We start from the raw sequence: 13,498 nt of genomic DNA, 5'->3' as shown, positions 1-13,498 counted from the left end.
GCTCCTCCAGAATGGCCGGGATAAGTGGACCTAGCTCATCCCTTCTGAACAGGAGGACCACTGTGGGATCATCGTCCTCCACTAAAGGCACGTCTACAGGCTTTGCCGGTTGGAGCTGGTGATCCTAATCTGCATCCGGTCCCTCACCAGGGGCTTGCGGAGACTCGCCTTCATCCACCCTGTCTGTATCTGAACTGTCCACCTGACAGGAAAAGGACCGGAGAGGGGTTTGGCCTTGGGGGCTTCTATGCCACTGTGTGACTTGGTACACTTGTGGAGTGATGAAGCTCCTGTCCCAGCCCCCCGGAGTCGGCTGGACCTCACGGGGTACCTTAGTACCCTGGCTCTTTGCTGCTTTTCGTGCTTTGAAGGCTTTATGCAGCAACAAAACAAAATCGGAGGAGAATGAGGAAGAAGACTCATTCGAATCCTTCCCCCGTTCCTCCTCTGAGGAAGAGATCTGCACTGCCTGCAAGTCGGCAGCAGGACGCAGCGAAAGAGGTGGCGGAGAGCTCCCCTCCCCATGGCAGCCTTCTCCTGCTCCCTGAACGATCACAGTAAGGCTTCAGTACCTGCGCTGAGAAGAAAAGGGTCCTGAGGCTGCCGCAGCAATTTTGCCCTCCCAGAGTCCCTGCGTGCTCTAGAGCTGCTGCGATGCCATTTTGCCGGAATCGGCTTCCCCAAAGAGCCTTCCCTTCCCGACAAGCAACCAGCACAAACTCCGGCCCGCAGGCCGCACCATGATCCCCGAGCTAAATTAGGATCGGGACCCGAAAAAAAGAACCAGCGCGACCAAGACAAACCCCCGGGAGCTCGTAGGAACTGAAAAGGATGGCAAAAACGGCGACGGAAGGAAGGAGGGCCAAGAGAGACCGCTAGGTCGGCTCAGAAATTAAATAAATCACCTCAGCATCGTTTTGTCCTGTGTGCAGATCTTCAGAGGGTAAGTGAACCGGGTTCCCCAGTATCACTCTCAGCCACGGGCAGTTACAGGGCTCCCAACCCTCTGCTCCAGAGCCTCTGTTACCAGGGGGGATGGTCCCACCAGGACCTAACAACCCCCTGGGAGGCTTAAAGAGATATCTTCTCTCTTTTTATTTATTTATTTTTCACTAAATCCTTGTCATTTCGAGTTTTTTTTTTTTTTAAGATTCCCTAAGGAACGAATACCAACAAAACTCTGGGAAGGGCCCAGAGAAGATCTATTTACTTCTCCCAAGGGCAGCCTTGATTCTATCACTGTCATTTGCAGAGAATGCTCTGTTTCTTTTATTTCTCTTCATATATTATTGTTATTGTTTTCTTTATATCTTTATTTATTTATTTTTAAAAAAGTTGAAGAGAAAGAGTTCCGCGCACTCAGTTGCATGGAAAAAAAAAACGGACTGAGGAGATTTGGGGCAGCGCAGGATCATGCAAGCAGGAGCTCCTCACTGCCAAAGTTCTGTTTTCATCTTTGAGAGCTCCGCCACCTTGTGGCACGGAGGATGTCCCAGACAGCATGGCTAATTCATGCTGCTTATCTACAGGAAAAAACTGAGTACCTGCATTCCTTTATCCTCTATTTAAACTGTGTTACTACATACAGGAAAGGCTTAATGATAACTGGGTGTTAGTGATGGTTCCAGGCTAAACGAACCTGTTGGCTACCCCTGACCTGTGATGTGGCTAAGCCGTTTGTTGATTAAATCAATCATCTTATCTGCATAAGGCCTTCAAATGGCAGAGTTTAGAGATAGGTTGCTGTTTAATAGTTTCTGCATGAGGTGGCGGGAGGGAGGGACAGACAGAGCTGCAACTCAAGAGTCTCTTTACCCATTCTAGTGCACCCCCTACAGGACCACTCTTTGTACATGAAGAGTTTGAATATACAGAATTTCCTGTATTACTCAGCTAGAGAGGATGCTTCATAAAGGAACTCTCCTGAGAAGAAATAAATCCCTGCAATACCCCTTCTCTGGACCCAATGTAATAAAGGTACGCTAGCTAGACTGTGTGCGGTTTTACTTGTAAATATGCACACATTTTTACTATGGACGCAGCAAGTTTTGTGCGTGTAAAATGTGTGCACAAATTAGCACCCCCTCCATTTAATCTCATGTCAGTGAAAGCATTGGTTATTGTTCCCTGCTGCACAGAGGTGCGTGGGCTTAATGTGGAAATTTAACTCCTGATCAAAGCTGATATAAATTTATTCGCATCAATGTTAGACTAGGGGGGTGAATCCGAAGTTCATGGGCCTGACTCTGAATTTCTGCGCATAAAACACAACTTAGGAATAAATTAAGTTTTCTCCACATACACAGAGAATATGATTTTGTGTGTTTTGTGCACACTAAACATGTCATCTGCATACATTTTCAGGTCAGTATGCTTTTTTTGTTTTTTTAAACTTGTGATTTATTAATATACCATTAGCTGACTGCACAGGGAGTTAATTTTTATCATGTGAGTAAAGAAAATATGAGAAAATTTAGCTCACATTTTTACATACATTGTATTACATTGGGCCCTCTTAGGAGGTATTCAACTGAAAGAAACCAGCACCAACTTGCCAACTTATTGATGCTCTGCATGGGCAAGCTGTTTACTTTTGTTATCCTCTCTTGTTTTTTGGTCAAAAGCTCTTTTGGGATGAAAGCTGCATACCTTCTTTTTTTTTTTTTTTAAATCACAGCTACTCCCCTTCTCTATTTCCTAGGTGTGATATACAGAAGTGACACCCTTCCAAGCAGGCTCATCTTGCTGCTGGATGGTCTTTCTGTACTCACCCCGGGTCTTGTCCATCTCCATACGGCGTAGCCGGTGCTCCCAGGTTCCAATCTCATCCACCTCCTCATCACTGTCATACTCGTGCTGATGCTGCTTCAGGGCCTTCTCCCACAGGATCTGCACCTCCTGCATGGCACGCTTGTGTTTCATGATCATGTCGTACATCTGCTGCATCTGTGGGGGTAGAAGCAGCAAACCTAAGACCTGCTCAGCCAGTTCAAAGAGATGAAGCCCATGAGACGCCTACCCCCATCCCTTCACTACTGCTCTCGCACAAACATGATCACTCCAAGGCGAAAGCACGAGGCTGTTACTGCACTACTAGGAAGGTTTTCCTCTCCATGCACACTTATTTTAATTTTTTTTTTAGATTTGCTCTATCCTTTTCATTGATAGCTCAAGGCGAGTTAAAATTCAGATACATTAGGTATACCCCTGTCCCCAAAGTGCTTACAATCTAAGGGGGTCATTTTTCAAACCACGATAATGACCGCATCGCAAACTAACATTTAAATGAGGGAAAGGAGCGGGTGAAAAAACATTTTATGCCGGTACCGCTGCAGGCAATAATGTTTTATACATTAACGCCGGCAGTAGTGCCAGAAATAACACCTTTTTGCAGTGGCGCTATGGGGGCGATAGTGTGTGGTACAGCTGTAGCCACGGCAGGCAAAAACGCACCGCTGCAATGTGGCCGGCTGCACACTATTGTCCCTCCCCCCCACCCCTTTTCTGGCCACGGCTCATCATTCCACTATTTTTATAGCAGAAATATAAATCCTATGGCATATTTGTACCTGAGGCAATGGAGTATAAAGGGACTTGCCCAAGGTCACAAAGAGCATCAGTGGGATTTGAATCCTGGTTTCCCTGGTCAAATTTAACAGCCAGTCACTAAAGATGGGTGAGGTCAACTGCCAGTGCAGAACTGGGTCATTTTTCTTTCATAGCTCAGAAAGTTAAACTTTGCCTTCTGAGCATGTAGGGACCTTCCTGAGCTAGCATCCCCATGCGGGATTCTGCCTCGGGCTTTTTTCGTCCACTCAGCGAACAGTCGGAAAAATTCTCTCTCAGCATTATTGCGTCATTTGAAGAATGTCGACAGGAAAAATCTCTTCAGAGAGGAAAGGGAAGTTCAGAGCCCCCTTTTAAGAAATATGGACACAAGATGTCTGTTTTAGACTTACATTCTTTTTGCCTAAAATACCTCAGACCAAACCATGATACAACAAACTGTGGCTCCTGTGGAAAAATGTCCCTGAAGGCACAAGCAAACACAGAACTCCACTTTAAACATGAGCAACCAAGCTCATCTGATTGGAGTAAATCAAACAAAACATCTAAAGTCTAATTTGTCAGAACATGAAGAAAAACACAGGTGCCAAGAGTCACCAGTGCCAAAAGCGGAGCGTCGAGAGGAGAGAATCACCTTGCTGGTGGGCTGAAGAGAATCGGTAGGTACCGCTTGGGGAAATTTTAGAATTTAAAGTTTTGGGGAGAAGTAAACTATTGGGGTATATTCTTTAGTGTGTTTGTGTGCCTGTATTAAATAGATCGTCAAAGGGCAAGCAAAAACCAGGAGTCTGTGTGTTTGCCTTTCCCTTCCACCTACCTGTAGCTCCTCATTTGATTTATAGGCAGGTGACACTTTCACATTAAAGAAAATAAATTTAACCAGCCTTTTAACTTAAATTCAGAAATTTCCCACAACGTATCAAAAGTTCAATCATCTCCTTGTAGGGCACAACCAGATAAATAGTGAATACACTAATACATTTAAAGGACCCTAATTGTAAGCATTCCCTACTCTCACAGCAACCTAAGCTTAACTAGGAAATCAACAAAATTAAGATGAAGGCAGCAGTCCACCAGCAGCAAGAGGAGGATCTTCTAGTCTCTTGCATCGAGGGTCACATATATGATTTTTTTTATCCTCCAGTGAGAGGTTGTATGTATGCACCCGGTGCAAAGAGCTCCTGTCTCTCAGAGAACGAATCCGATCTCTGGAAGCTAGAGTGGCAGATCCGGAGGAACTGAGGCAGACAGAAAGGTATATAGATGAGACCTTGAGAGACATAGTAGCCAAGTCCCAACTCCAGTCTGGCAGCCTTGGTGCTGCCTTGGAGGAGGGTGGTCTTCTGGTCGTATAGCATCAACCTGGCACAGCAGGAAATGATCCCTTAGCAAGGAACTGCTCTCTAGGTGATGCGTTGTCCTCTTGCCCCGAAGATCTGTCTCCCAGGGCTATTACCCAGGAAGGAAGGGTTAGGTCAGCTGTCATAATTGGTGTTTCAATTATTAGGAATTTAGTCAGCTAGATGGCTGGTGAGTGTGAGGATTGCCTGGTAACATGCCTCCCTGGTGCGAAGGTGGAGGACCTCACACATCACTTAGATAGGATTTTAGACAGAGCTGGGAAGGAGCCGGCTGTCATGGTACATGTGGGCACCAACGACATAGGAAAATGTGGGAGGTTCTGGATGCCAAATGTAGGCTCTTAGGTAGAAAGCTGAAATCCAGAACCTCCAGGGAAGCATTCTCTGAAATGCTCCCTGTTCCACACGCAGGTCCCCACAGGCAGGCAGAGCTCCGGAGTCTCAATGCGTGGATGAGACGATGGTGCAAGGAAGAGGGAATCAGTTTTGTAAGGAACTGGGGAACCTCTTGGGGGAAGGTGGAGTCTCTTCCGAAGGGATGGGTTCCACCTTAAGCAGGGTGGAACCAGACTGCTGGTGCTAACCTTTAAAAAGGAGATTAATTTAATTTAAAAGCTGCTCTAAGGGGAAAACTGACAGTTACTCAGCAGCGCATGGGTTGGAGGGAGGTATCTTCAAAAGATATTAATGAAGCATTAGTTAGGGATTCCCAACAGAGAGGTTCCACTAATAAGAAAAACAATCCATGTGCCTATAATTAAAGACTCACCTGAGCTAAAAGATTCCAATTTATCCCTGCCAACTGAAAAGCAGAATGTAAATACAAACAAAAAATACACTTTGAAATGTTTGCATGCTAATGCCAGAAGTCTAAGTAGTAAGATGGGAGAGTTAAAGTGTATGGTTAAAAGATAGGAAACAGAGTAGGATTAAATGGTCAATTTTCTCAGTAGAAATCACAAGCGGATTGTAATACATTACAGGAAGATCTTGCAAGACTGGAAGATTGGGCATACAAAGGCAGATGAAATTTAATGTGGACAAGTGCAAGGTGTTGCATAAAGGGAAAAATAACCCTTGTTGTAGTTACACGATGTTAGGTTCCATATTAGGAGCTACCAGCCAGAAAAAAGATCTAGGCATCATAGTGGATAATACTTTGAAATCGTCGGCTCAGTGTGCCGCAGCAATAAAAAAGTGTTAGGAATTATTAGGAAGGGAATGGTTAATAAAATGGAAAATGTCATAATGCCTCTGTATCGCTCCATGATGAGACCGCACCTTGAATATTGTGTACAATTCTGGTCGCCGCATCTCAAAAAAGATATAGTTGCGATGGAGAAGGTACAGAGAAGGGCAACCTAAATGATAAAGGGGATGGAACAGCTCCCCTATGAGGAAAGGCTGAAGAGATTAGGACTGTTCAGCTTGGAGAAGAGATGGCTGAGGGGGGGATATGATAGAGGTCTTTAAGATCATGAGAGGTCTTGAACGAGTAGATGTGAATCGGTTATTTACACTTTCAGATAATAAAAGGACTAGAGGGCACTCCATGAAGTTAGCAAGTAGCACATGTAAGACAATTCGGAGAAAATTCTTTTTCACTCAACGCACAATTAAGCACTGGAATTTGTTGCCAGAGAATGTGGTTAGTGCAGTTAGTGTAGATGGGTTCAAAAAAAGATTTGGATAAGTTCTTGGAGGAGAAGTCCATTAACTGCTATTAATCAAGTTGACTTAGGGAATAGCCACTGCTTTTAATTGCATCAGTAGCATGGGATCTTCTTAGTGTTTGGGTAATTGCCAGGTTCTTGTGGCCTGGTTTGGCCTCTGTTGGAAACAGGATGCTGGGCTTGATGGACCCTTGGTCTGATCCAGCATGGCAATTTCTTATGTAGACTTAATTGGCATCTTCGAGGCATGGTGGAAAGAGGATAACCAATGAGATAGTGCTATATCAGGGTACAAATTATTTCGCAATGATAGAGAGGAACAACTTGGTAGCAGAGTGGCGCTTTTTTTTTTTTTTCAATTGAAATTTTATTAAAGTTTCAAAAATACAAAAATACAAACACCCAATTAATGCCAACAAACAAAACTGCAGCATCATAAATGGAATAAACAGCGTACATACCAATTAAGTATACAGGATACATGTGGGTGTGTATAACCCTCAGGATTCCCCCTCCCTCCCTCCCCTCCCCTCCATGAGCCTGACCCATAAGTAATAACGGGAAATAGCCTCAGCGGATAAACGGAAAGTTAATGGGGTTGAACAAGGAAGTAAGACAATCATAGGAAAAATATAAGAAGCAAATAAGGGATATCAGGAAAATAAAAGCTAAAGCGACCTTTCAACTGTAAGGTGAACCATGCAAGAGGAAGAATTCACTGCTCTGCCTGTTTTGTTTCCCAAGTTAGGTAAGGTGCCCACGCTTTCTGAAATTTATTCGAAGAGTCATGTAACTCAGCTGTAATGGCTGCCATTTTACAATAGAAGTGTACTTTATGCTGTACGATTGCTAGCGAAGGTGTCATATTCTGTTTCCAGTAACTGGCTATGGTTAACCGAGTGGCAATAAAAACTTGTTGACAAAAAGCCATGTGTGGTTTTTCCATAGGAATGTGGGGATGCAGTAATAGCATAAAACCAGGGTCAAGCAGCCCTTGAATGCCCAAAATATGTTCCAACCACTGGGCAACAAGCCGCCATAACGGAGATATCTTGTCACAAGACCACCAAGTATGAAAAAAGGTGCCTGTTTGACCACAACCCCGCCAACATTGATTACTTACATGGGGATATCTGTTGTGTAAAGTACTGGGGGTAAGGTGCCATCTAGTAATAAGCTTATAACAGTTCTCCTGCAATATGGCCGATACTGAACATTTGCGTGCATGAGTATAGATTTGCGTCCAAGAATCGGGGGTAATAGTGTATCCTAAGTCTGTTTCCCATTTTGACTGATAAGGATGAGGTGGGACGTCGGGACCCAACATTAAAGAATATAATTTAGATATCATCCCCCTTTGTTTATCTACATGCTAGAGTGGCGCTTTTTGTCCACGATGTCATACAAACCAACAGGATAAAGTTCCTGAAAGAGACTAAATGCCCAACAGAATCTTTATGGGTAGAAATCTCTTGAGTGTTGGGGAAGAGTATAGTGATAGGAGTATACCATCCTCCACCTGCCAAAATGATGAGATGGACAGTGAAATGCTAAGAGAAATTATGGAAGCTAATCAAATTGGTAGTGCAGTAATAATGGGAGATTTCAATTACCCCAATATTGACTGGGTAAATGTATCATAGGTACATGCTAGAGATATAAAGCTCCTGGATGGAATAAATGACAGTTTTATGGAGCAATTGGATCAGGAATAGATGAGAGAGGGAGCAATTTTAAATATAATTCTCAGTGGAGCACAGGATTTGGTGAGAGAGGCAACGGTGGTAGGGCACTTGGCAATATGATCAAACCTGAAGAAATGACTGGAAGGGGGACAGTAAGTAAATCCACAGCTCTCAAAAGGGAAACTTTGATAAAATGAGAAAAATAGGTTATTAAAAAATAAAAAACCGAAAGGTGCAGCTACAAAGGTTAATAGTATGCAAAAGGCATTGACATTATTAAAAAATGCCATCTTAGAAGCACAGTCCAGATGTACTCCACGCATTAAGAAAAGGTGGAAGGAAAATCAAATGATTGTCAGCATGGCTAAAAAGTGAGGTGAAAGAGGCTATTTTATCCAAAAGATCTCCATTCAAAAACTGGAAGAAAGATCCATCAGAAGAAAATACAATAAAGCATAAGCATTCACAAGTTAAATGTAAGACATTGATAAGACAGGCTAAGGGGCAGATTTTAAAAGTTACGCGCGCGCATGTTATAAAATCAGGGGTTGGCGCACGCAAGGGGGCGCACATTAGTGCAACTTGCCCGTGCCGAGCCCTCGGTGAGACCAGCTGGCTTTCCTCGGAGGGAACTCCCCCCCCTCACGTTCCCCTCCCCTCCCTTCCCCTACCTGTCCCGTCCTCAAGCCCGAACCCCCCCCCACCCCGTACGTTTGTTGTGGAAGTTAGGCCTGCCAGAGGCAGGCATAATTTGCGCATGCTGGCCAAGTGCCAGCGTGCAATCCCCCAGCCCAGCAGCCATATGGAGGCCTCTGGCCATGCCCCCGCCCTGCCCATTTTTTCAAGTCCCGGGACTTACACGCGTCCCGGGGCTTTATGCGCACCGCCGGGCCTTTTGAAAATAGGCCCAGCATGCATAGGGCTTTTAAAATCTGCCCCTAAGAGAATTTGAAAAAAAGTTGGCCATAGAGGCAAAAACTCATAATAAAAACTTTAAAAAATATATCCGAAGCAGAAAGCCAGCGAGGGAGTTGGTTGGACCATTAGATGATTGAGGGATGCGGAAAGACTAAACAAATTCTTTGCTTCAGTATTTAATGAAGAGGATGTTAGGGAGATACCCAGTCTGGGGACAGTTTTCAAGGGTGACGATTCAGATGAACTGAACCAAATCTTGATGAACCTGGAAGATGTGGTAGGCCAGACTGACAAACTGAAGAGCAGTAAATCACCTGGACCGGATGGTATGCACCCCAGGGTTCTGAAAGAACTCAAAAAAGAAATTTCAGATCTATAACAATTAATTTGTAACCTAGTATTAAAATCATCCATTGTACCTGAAGACTGGAAGGTGGCCAATGTAACCCCAATATTTAAAAAGGGCTCCAGGGATGATCCGGGAAACTATAGACTAGTAAGTCTGACTTCAGTGCCAGGAAAAATTGTGGAAAGTGTTATAAAGAATGAAATCAAAAAACATTTAGATATTATGGTTTAATAGGACACAGTCAGCATGGATTTACCCAAGGGAAGTCTTGCTTCACAAATCTCCTACATGTTTTTTGAAGGGATGAATAAACGTGGACAAAGATGAACCGGTAGATGTGGTGTATTTGGTTTTTCAGAAGGCGTTTGACAAAGTTCCTCATGAGAGGCTTCTACGAAAGCTAAAAGGTCATGGCATAGAAGACTATATTCTTTTGTGGACTGCAAACTGGTTAAAAGACAGGAAACAGAGAATAGAGGTCTGTTTTCACAGTGGAAAAAGATAAACATTGTAGTGCCTCAGGGATCTGTACTTGGACTGGTGCTTTTTAATATATTTATAAATGATCTGGAAAGGGGTACGATGAGTGAGGTGATCAAATTTGCGAATGACAAAATTTTGCAGAGTAGTTAAATCTCAAGCGCATTGAGATAAATTGCAGGAGGACAGGGGAGTCACGTGATGTGGTGAACGGGATCGGACGCATCTGATCTCGCTCCGGACGCCAGGCTCCCCTCCGCCTCCATCCACTGGCAACAATCTTCTGCGGTACCCCTTTTCTGCTCAAGACGGACTTAGCCTATGTCGATTACCTCGTTTATGTCCAAAACGCCGTCCCCCATGCCTCCTAAGCTGGCAAAACGTGATAAAGAAAAAGGCAAGGGGCCGGATCCCAAGATGGCGCCCGGAACGGCTGTGCCGATGCAGGAGAGCGAAGCACAGGTAACTGTGCCGCTTTCGCTTACGGTGACTGAAATTAAAGAAGCAGTCTTAGCGGCTTTGGACTGCAAATTGACGGGCATTTCAGACCAGATTGGGGCCCTGAGAGAGGTGATCACGGATTATGCGCCACGACTCAATCAAATCGAGGACCGCACGTCCTCCTTGGAAGACGAAGTCACGGGCCTGCGTGGGCAGGTGGCTACTTTTGATAAAATGCTACAAGAGCAGATTGCTAAGACTGATGACCTTGAGAATAGGGCCCGCAGGTCCAATATTCGATGCCTAGGAATACCGGAAAGCGTAGAGGAACACCTGCTTAGGCCTTCTCTTATAAAATGGCTGCCAGAGGCTTTGGGCCTGCCGGAATTGGAGGGCTGTCTAGAAATCGAGCGGGCCCATCGGATGGGAACCAAGGGTCAAGACCAGTCACGGCCGCGAGTGGTCATTATGAAAATACTCAATTTCCATCACAAGCAACTACTGATGCAAGCAGCTAGGAAATGTGGTACTGTGCAATTCCAGGGAGCAAACGTTCGGCTTGCACCGGACTACTCGGCGAGAGTGGCTGCAATGAGGAGAGCCTTTGCCCCTGTTTGCGGAAAGTTAATTGACAAGAATTTACGGTTTATCATGCAGTTTCCAGCTAAGCTTCGCGTTAATTATGAAGGCAAATGGCAATCGTATGAAACAGTGGCAGAGGCTACGAAGTTCTTGGACTCCCTGAATTCTAGCCCTTAAGTATTAATACCGCATGGAAGGCTATATAGTTAAAATGGAGGGGGAGGGGGAGCTCTGGAAGGTCCGAGCACTCATGATTGACTCCACTACCAGGCTTATGTGTCTGGACGGGTTACTAGTTGTTGGGGTTATGGGATCGGGGATGGGGGTGGGGGGGAGGGCACTGGTGTTATTGGGATTATGTATGCTTTTGAATTTTCATTTTCCTTTCTTACTGGTATTTCTCTGTGTGATGAACACCTTTGTTGGCTGGACACAGCTCTTTACTAGGGAGGGTGAGTTAGGCTGGGAGCTTGCTCTTCCGTTTTTTATTCATCCTGTGTTATGGCTCACACCATACCTTGGCCGTTATGGGTAGTAAATGCAGGATAATTTCATGGAATGTTAATGGGTTGGGTACCCCTATTAAAAGAAAGAAAGTTTTCCAACATTTAAAGCGTTTAAAGGTGGGTATCGCCTGCTTACAAGAAACACACTTAACTGCCCTTGAAAGTAAGAAACTTTGCAGGGACTGGGTTGCTGCTTGCTATTTCTCGGAAGCTAAGGGGAAGAAGGGAGGCGTCGCGGTACTTATCAATAAGAATATCCCCTTTACACTTATCCAGGAAATTAAGGATCCGGAGGGACGGTTTTTAATAGTTATAGGAACTCTAGCAGGGAACACGGTAACTATTGGCACTATATATGCTCCCAATACTCCGGACCCAGCCTTTGTTACTAAGGTAACTAATATCTTACTAACTAGCTCTCAGGGCGAACTCCTTTTGGTGGGAGACTTTAATAGTGTTTTTCAGGCTGGCGTGGATAAATCTTACATTCCAAAAAGCTTTAAGGACTCCGCGGACTCTGGGGTTCGCCAATTCTGTAAACGTCTGGGGCTGTTAGATGTTTGGCGCCTCTTAAATCCAGAAAATAAAGTTTATACACATATCTCTAGGGCGCACTATACCTTGTCAAGAATAGACTACATTTTACTGTCCAAACCCTTGTTGGACAAGGTGGACACAGCAGATATTGAATCTATTGTGATAGCTGATCATGCCCCAGTGTGGGTGGACCTCTGGCTAGCTGCTCCTAGGACAGGACAGAGGACGTGGCGCTTCCCTGGATCTTTACATGCAGATAAGGATTTTCAGTTGTATCTCCGGACAAAGTGGGATGAGTATGCTCAGAATAATGAGCAGCATGTAGTAGACCCCACTCTATACTGGGAAACGAGCAAGGTAGTGTTAAGAGGGGAGGTTATAGCCTATTCTATTGCGCAGAGGAAAAAATTAAACGCACTCATTTTGCAGCTTGATTCCCAGCTCCACACAGCCCAGAGAGTGTTAGCTAACTCTCCGTCCCAGGTGCATAAAGATGCCTATAACGCTTGCCTCACTGCCTTAAATTCCCACCTTCATCTTCGGGCGCAAAAGTCACTTAAAGCCTCTGAAAATTTTTTCTTTCAGTATGGGAATAAATCTAGTAAATTACTAGCACGGATGGTAGCCATAAAACGCCGTAAAACCTTTATTGGGGGCCTAAAAACCCACCTTGGCCATCATGTTACCTCTACTAAAGAGATCTGTACAGTTTTGCGTGATTTTTATGAAAGACTTTACAGTGAGGACAGAGCAGGGGGTTCGGCAGAAGAAGAGGCATTCTTTCAAGATATAAGATTGCCTCAGGTCCCAGAGGACAAGAGGGATTTTCTTTGCAGACCTATTACTGAAGGGGAGATACGGGGTGTTATTAAAACAGGTAAAAACCATAAGTCCCCAGGTCCGGATGGGTTTACCTTAGAATATTATAAAATTCTGAGTGCTTCGTTGGCGGGGCCTTTAGCAGCCTTTTTCAACCATGCTTGTGATATTAACCAATTTCCCCCTTCGTTTAACAAAGCATTTATTACTGTTTTGCCCAAACCAGGGAAGGATTCCACTTTAGCCTCCTCTTACCGCCCCATATCTTTGTTAAATTGCGACTTAAAATTATATGCAAGGATTTTGGCACAAAGAATGAATTCTGTCTTGCCCTCTATTATTTCACAGTACCAGGCAGGGTTTGTGGGGGGCCGAAATGCAGGGGCCCATGTTATTCGCCTACTCTCTGCCATAGAAACATCGCATTCCCTTGGTCTTGAATCCATGGCGGTAGGGTTTGACTCAGAAAAAGCCTTTGATAGAGTTTCCTGGGATTATATGTTTTCTGTCCTGCGGCGTTTTGGGTTTCCCAATAAGATTATACAGGCCATTTCTATTCTATATCATCAACCAATGTCTC

General features: G+C 44.6%; 1 protein-coding gene across 1 annotated transcript in view; it reads right to left on the bottom strand.

Moving 5' to 3' along the window:
- The window catches only part of SUGP1 (SURP and G-patch domain containing 1), a 104,452-nt gene that overhangs the window by 35,179 nt on the left and 55,775 nt on the right, over nt 1–13,498 (bottom strand). The window contains exon 10 of the mRNA XM_029613814.1: nt 2,772–2,946. Within this exon, the coding sequence (XP_029469674.1) occupies nt 2,772–2,946 (175 nt within the window). The remainder of the gene's footprint in view (nt 1–2,771; nt 2,947–13,498) is intronic.

The sequence above is a fragment of the Rhinatrema bivittatum genome, chromosome 8 (assembly GCF_901001135.1).
Source record: "Rhinatrema bivittatum chromosome 8, aRhiBiv1.1, whole genome shotgun sequence".
Lineage (NCBI taxonomy): Eukaryota > Metazoa > Chordata > Amphibia > Gymnophiona > Rhinatrematidae > Rhinatrema > Rhinatrema bivittatum.
The sequence above is the reverse complement of the archived record's forward strand: the minus strand, read 5'-3'. Positions and strand labels throughout refer to the sequence as shown.